Source organism: Dendrobium catenatum, unplaced genomic scaffold (assembly GCF_001605985.2).
Source record: "Dendrobium catenatum unplaced genomic scaffold, ASM160598v2 fragScaff_scaffold_1176, whole genome shotgun sequence".
Lineage (NCBI taxonomy): Eukaryota > Viridiplantae > Streptophyta > Magnoliopsida > Asparagales > Orchidaceae > Dendrobium > Dendrobium catenatum.
This window is the reverse complement of record NW_021319638.1, coordinates 61,823-68,900: the sequence shown is the minus strand read 5'-3', so window position 1 is coordinate 68,900 and position 7,078 is coordinate 61,823. Positions and strand designations below refer to the sequence as shown.

General features: G+C 32.9%; 1 protein-coding gene across 4 annotated transcripts in view; it reads left to right on the top strand.

Annotated features, from left to right (window-relative positions):
- Window positions 1-3,098: 3,098 nt before the first annotated feature.
- LOC110095905 (GPI ethanolamine phosphate transferase 2-like) overlaps window positions 3,099-7,078 on the top strand; it is a gene marked incomplete at its 5' end in the record, with an annotated part of 20,157 nt that continues 16,177 nt past the window's right edge. For all 4 annotated transcript variants that reach the window (XR_003702172.1, XR_003702171.1, XM_020821613.2 and 1 more), the window contains 1 exon segment: window positions 3,099-3,242. Coding sequence is in view for 2 of the 4 variants with exons in the window: in XM_020821613.2 (XP_020677272.2) it covers window positions 3,099-3,242 (144 nt within the window).

Sequence of the window (7,078 nt, the reverse complement as noted above, 5' to 3'; positions counted from 1 at the left end):
CACGGCTACTAATAGGAATTTGATATAATATAGCAATATTATATCAAAATAGCTTAAACACTAAAGCATTTCCCTCATTCCTTCACACTCGTCACTGGTTCTCTGCGAGTTAAAGCTGAGGGAAAATCTGTGAGGATTGCTGGTGCTGCTAGTTGTTGTGGCTGACTTCAAAAATCATGAAGGCTGCTGTTGTGGAGTGCTGTAGTCAGAACATAAAGGTGAGGAAATAATGGTTATTGATTTTATTAGCTGAAATTCTAGAAATTCATCTAAGTTGATGAATTTAAGGACTAAAATCAGTGTTTTCTGCTATTAAAAGTGCAGTTGTTTGCTTAAAACGGCAAGATAATTGCTGTTATTTATTGTTTTGAGCTGAGCAGTAGAAATAAGAGTAAGAGCTGCTGTAATGTTGCTGAAATTAATAAAAGTTCCTGTTGTAAAGCTGAAATCCAGAAAAAAGTGACTTGTTTGCTGAATTTTATAAGGGGAGGTCTTAGTGGTTGCAGAAAACAGTAAAGAAGAGGAAATATAAAGGAAATGAAGTAGAAAGGAGTTTTGAAAGAGAGAAAATGTTACTATTGAATGAGAAAGAGTGTAATTGATATTGTATACAAGAGAAAAAGAAGACATAGTCTAAGAGAACAAATTCCTAACGGGGTGAGATAACCAAATGATGCTATAGGAACAACAACAACAACATCATCAAGCCTTTTTCCCACTACGTGGGGTTGGCTACATGAATCCTTTTTCGCCATTGTGTCTGGTTATATTAATTGGATAATTAATTAATTTAATGTCTAATTAAATAATTAATTTGAAAATTAATAAAATCAAAGCTTTAATTAAAATTAAAACTTTAATTAATTAAATTGATTAATTTAAAACTATATCTTTTAATGAACTAATTAATTCTTTAAAATTGAGTAACCAATTTAATTTAAATAATTAAATAATTTTAAAATACATTTAAAATATGTTAGTGAGCGGAGCAATTAAATTTAAAGTTTAATTAAAATTTTCTTAATTAACTTATTAATGCAATTAATTCAAATTGAAATAAAATGCTTTAAATAATAACATAACAATGTTCATAATATCCAACCTAAGTATAAGCTACTAACTCTCAAACCAAACATCTCTCTAAACAAGCAAAACTCTCGAACCCCCAACTCTCAGACTTAGTTGTAGCCTCAGCTCTAGCTACCTGTGAGCTCTCTAAACCCCTTTGCAACTACAAGCTCTCTAGTTCCTACAACTGCTGCAGGTACATGGTACATGCAAGTAAACAAGTATAATATTAGCACAATATAGTAACATAAACTAGTGCTAGTAGAGAAAAGTATATGCTGAACAAGCAACGTTGCTAAAGTAGAAAGACAAGCTACTAGGATAAAAGAAAACTACGAGCACAAAATAATAAGTACACTACTGAAAGTTAGAGTACAACTGTTGGTTAGTAAAAGTCAAAACAACAATGACTGCAGGCTAGTAAGTATCAAACCAGTGACGAAGCAGACTAGTAAATGATTGAAAGCTAAAGTATAGTGTCAAACTAGTAGACAACTACAAACCAGTGTACCTACAGTACTAATCTACCAACAAATAACCTCCTAGCCACTTTTAATAGAGGCCGTAAGATCCGTTACATGGGCTACTTATAATAGAAGTTATAAGACCCATTCGTACCTAAAACCTTTAGGCTACTTCCAAGTGAAGCAGTAAGACCCGCTTTTAACCCACTTTTGGGCAACCTCTAATAGAGGCCATAAGACCCGTTACACGAGCTACTTCCAAATGAACCCGTAAGACCCGTTACATGGGCTACTTTCAATGAAAGCTGTAAGTTCCGACTCAAATCCAAATTATAAACAACTCTAAAATGGGGCCCATGAGACATAGCCTAAAGCTAAACTACATGCATCTCATAAACGGGGTCATAAGACCTAACCTAAATCTAAACTACGGGCAACTCCTAAGTGGAGACGCAATGCTCAATCCAAACTATAACCCTCACCTATCCACTTCAGTTTACTCAGGTTCCTTGAGAGGAGGCAATCCATGACTGCTAATCAAATTCTGTGGACACTACAATTAATGGTTGTTAGTGTTGGTAGACTGAAACCTGCGGTATACCCAGGACAACGGAATCATGGGATCTTGATCGGGTGTACCTTCATCCCCAATAACTAAGACTAAAAATACTTATACACTTCTTGCACAACTAAATATTATTCATCATTAATTGAGAGTGGTCTTCCACGCATTAGAAGGAGTAATTAATTATGAGGGCTTGTGCTCATAGGAAGTGGAACCTCATAACCAAATAAACTCTGATGCCGATCATTGGGGGAAATCTCGTTAAATTAAAAATCCAAACTACCTCGAAAAAAATGGGACCTAATAGCTTGCGAGAGCGGAGTTCTTGCCGTAGTGCAATATTTCACCTATCCTGAGGGTGAACAAGATAGAATATCGGTTTAATAGGCTTTTAAGATAGCAGAGCTTGACAAATTGTGTTAAAAAAGGTTGAGTGATCTATTGTGCATTTGTGAAGGCAGACTTGAAATTTTTTTTTGCAAAACTTATAGAATCAAACCTGAAGGCTTTGCTCAAGCCCATAGATGGCCTTGCTAAGTTTTACAACCTTTGGTCTTCACCTGAGCAATATATTGTGGTGGTTGCTCTATATGAACAATTTTATCTAGGCTGCCATACAGGAAGATATTATTCACATTTATTTGTAGCAATGGTCAACCTTGACTGATTATGACATACAAATAATTCAGATTGAGTTGAGCTTGGTATATAATGAGAAGGTGTCTAGGTTATTGATCACATTAACTTGAGTATATTGACTTCTATACTTCCTGTCTCTGTCCAAAAGCAAACTAATTCTTGGGACTTTTGAACTGTAAGCGTTATGGATGAAATTTTTAATGCTGTTGATGTCTGTCACTATTAATTCTCATGAGGAATTAGAGCTATTGTCTTTATCCGTATATAGTTTTTACTTGAAAATTATTTATATTGCAAGTTATTTTTGTCTTTTTTTCTGGTTCATGTATTGAAAGAGATTTCTGCTTATTTCTTTCTGACAGGTTGTTGTCAGTGATCATGGAATGACAGAGAGAGGAAATCATGGAGGATCCTCATTCGAGGAAACAGATTCTCTTGCTCTTTTTGCTGATCTTTGGTCTGAAAGTCTTGTATATGCGTCCAACATGCATAACGAAGTTTTTCAAGTAACCAGCTAATTGAGCACCCTTTTTTTCAAGCACATTCACGACTTATCTTAGCAACGTAATGTGCCTGATTTTTTTTACTGCATTCAATAATGATATCACTTTACTTTTAAGAAGCTTACCCAAATAATTGGTGGATTCCTCCAATAAAACAAATCTATCAATGCCATTGACGTTCATAATAGATTAAGCTAATTTTGATAAAATTAAGTACACGGCATGCTGACCATTTAAAAGAGCTCCTCAAGTTAGTAAAAGTACATTTTATTTTCTAGAGGGTTGGCTTATTCCTTGGCAGGCACAATATTTCATTTTTGGTTGAATAAATTGTTGCAAGAAAAGGAAAAAAATGAAGGGAATGAACTTTATTAAAGCATTTATTATTCTATAGTTTGAGTAATTCCTAATATTATTGAAGGTCATTTCATTAGAAATCATATGTTCTACAATGGAAGAATAGTTGAATATATGAACAAGATCTTAGGAAGTGGTTTTCAAATGAAAAGTGGTACTTATGGGTCTTAATTTCTTAGGATTTCCATCATGGAGACTTCGTTTTGCAAAGTGACATTGAACCTAGTTGTTTATAATCCATGATGGCATAGGGTAAGAAGCAAGTATAGAAAACATGGGATTTAAGAGATAAGAGGTAAATAAAAGGAGCAAAGAGGTACACATTAAATACTCAAGTTGTGATGATGATTTCTCAAAACATTGGATTGCTAAATTCTAATGGCAAGATGCCGAATCGTAAGTACAAAGGAGATGTGAATCCTCAAGTTTTCACGAAAGGTTGAAATCTCAAAGAAACATCATGATAAACTCTTAATTCATTACCTTATCAAATACATGACAACATATATTTTTAATAATATCAGAGTTTATTTAAAAGGACAAAATTACCCTTATATAGAAATACCAAACTACGCCAAGATGAAAATTGATATATTTGTGTTTAACAATTAACTTGGGTAATTTTAAAAAGCAAAAAGGAAAATGTGACATGTAAATTCCAAACTTCATTAAAGCAAATGCAGCCATCCTTTGTGCCATCAATTCCCCTAGGCAGTAAAGAACTCTATTTTGGAGTGTTGAAGTTTTATTTTATAAAAAATTGGAGACTTGTTGCATTGTTTAGTGATTGTGATGTAGATTGATAATGCTCTGATAACAATTTGTTGATGGAGTTAGTAGGAAATTGATGTAATTTGGAGAGGAAGAAGTAATAGAGAGGATAAATATCACGTTAATTCTTCTCCGCTAAAGCCTAGTAATTAGAAGAGTTGTGTGAGGGACCTTTCATAGACTAATCTTATTGTTAGTTTTGTAATTTATTGCTGGAACGATCCATGTAGGCAATGTCGGATTAAGTTGGCTATCTTTTTGAACTTAACTTTTATTCATGTGATTTAACCTAAGCTTGTTTTATCTTCTTATTGTTTATTTTGTCGTTTAAATAACTATAATGAGTATAATTATTGTTGCTCCTAAAGTTAAGCGTGCAAGATCTTACTTCAAACCAATTTTCGCATGATCGTTCCACATCAATAAAAGGTTAAAATCATGATAGTAGAACAATCATAATTGGCCCCATTAATAATTCATTCATTAATCAATTAATCTATCTTAAAATTTAGACAAGTTTTATTTATAAAAAAAGTTAATCCCTAAGAGAAGGGTGGATTTTTCCTTATTTTTTTTACATATAATCTAAGAGAAAATTTTAAAATAAAGCAAGATGCTGATTAAATTGATTATGGGTAAAAAAAATTTGAAATTCGTCCAGTTCAGCTCTTTATAGCTTAATTTGATTCCTTATGGCTGACTTTTGTGAAACTGGTTATATGTAGGCTAAATTGATTGAACGATCAGCCATTCTTTATTGTAATGCATTAGGGCAAGATTCATCCCATGGGAAATCCATCCCAACGCGAAGAGAACTAGATTCCCATCTTGAGAAAGAATAGACAATTGAGAAATTCATCTTGAGTGAGAAACGAAGGAGAATAACTACTGAGATATGAAGGAGAATAACTACTCGATTGTCCATGTATAATAGCATTGACAAAAGGCTTGCATCATAGCTGCTTTTGAGCATTAACAATTAGCCTCAAAATGTAACATGTGAAAGTCTGAAGGTCATTCATGTAAAATGATAGAATGATATAAATGAACCTCATATTTTATAGCACTTATTAAAAGATATGATTTTTCTTTTAATTGGGTTATGGTCAAATTGGGTTAAGTTGATTTGATCAAGTTAGGTTAGGTAGATTTCGGGAACCCGAATGTGTTTAATTTTGAATGGGTGGCTATAGAGGGGCAGCTTTTCTCAAAGCAGTTTGTGCTGTTTCTTCAATTAGCACAATAAATACATGGAAACAAAAACTTAGGCTTTGTGATATCTTCTTTCAACTCATCATATCCAGATTTCTTTACAATAAATTAGTGATTGTTTTTTTTTGAAATGACATAAGAATTGAAAGCAAAATTTACCCTCTAATTGATTTGTTACATCAAACCCTCATGAAAATAAGAAATGATAGAAAAATATCTAATTACTATATAATGGAAATACCTAAAAAAAAATCTATCTTAATGATCATCAATTTGACAAAAGACAATGGATGGCATCGATTCATTATCACCATAGAATATATATGAAACAAAACGAATGACACCAGTTCTTTTTTTGTGATGAAGCCTTCTCTGGCGAGTAAGAGCAATCCTAGCTCTTTACAAGGTTTGAGGAGCAAGAGTGTGTTCCATCAAAGAATTCTTGAATTCACTTGAAGGTATACTCTTCATTCATGTTAGAACTACTGTAGCAATTTCATATGATATTTGTAGAAGCACAAAAAAAGAAAAGAAAAAAGAAAAGATAGAAATACACCCTGCACTGCATAAACTCCACCTTATGTGTCACGATCAAATCTAATTGTTGTTTCAATGTGTAAGTTCAATTCGTTCTTGGAAGATGTGGCAGAACACTATTGTTGGTCAATAGTTTGAATGTGCAGCTTGCAAAATAAAGCCTTTCCTATTATTTTTATTCAGTTTTATTCCTTTCTAATTTTGCTCCTCACTGTTTTCCTTTTTCTGTGATGCAGACGTGCTTTTTCCTCGCTTAAATATGGAGGCTGTAGTTTATTGTAGAGATTGAAGAAGAGAGTGAGTATGCTTCACTTTGCATGTGGGAGGGTATTACACCATTGTTGGATTAATGCCGAAGCTCTTTATGAGAGGTGGGATTGATTTTTAGGGGGTGTGTAGGATCAATTGTCAAGGTGAGATGATTTAGGTTTGGACATAGTATGAGCTCTTAATTGGTTGGATGGATGGGGAGAGAAAATTGCATAGGTGGAATGGGAATAGTGCAATAGGTGAACAAAAATACTGGGAATTGATGTTGGTGTACAACTACATGTAAAATAAGAACAAAACTATAACAAAAACTTGAAATTAAGTGCAAAACCAAAATGAAATCTTAAAAGTTTTTGTTAGAATATAAAAAATTGCAAAGGACTTGTTAGATATACATTGAATCCTCAAGTTGTTTATTTTAGAACACTGGCTTGTTGAATTCTTTAGGCGGCAAGACCATATTAGATTTTTGTTTAGCTTATAATTTTTCAATTGCTAATATCTTATTTAAGAAAAGGAATGAGCATTTCATCACTTATAAAAATGGATATAGTACAACTCAGATTGACTATTTTCTTATAAGAAAATTAGATCGTTTAGATTGCAAAGATTATAAAGTTATTCCGAGTGAAAATTTATGTACCCAACATCGATTATTAGTTTTAGAATTTAAGATAAAGGGGCAGATAATA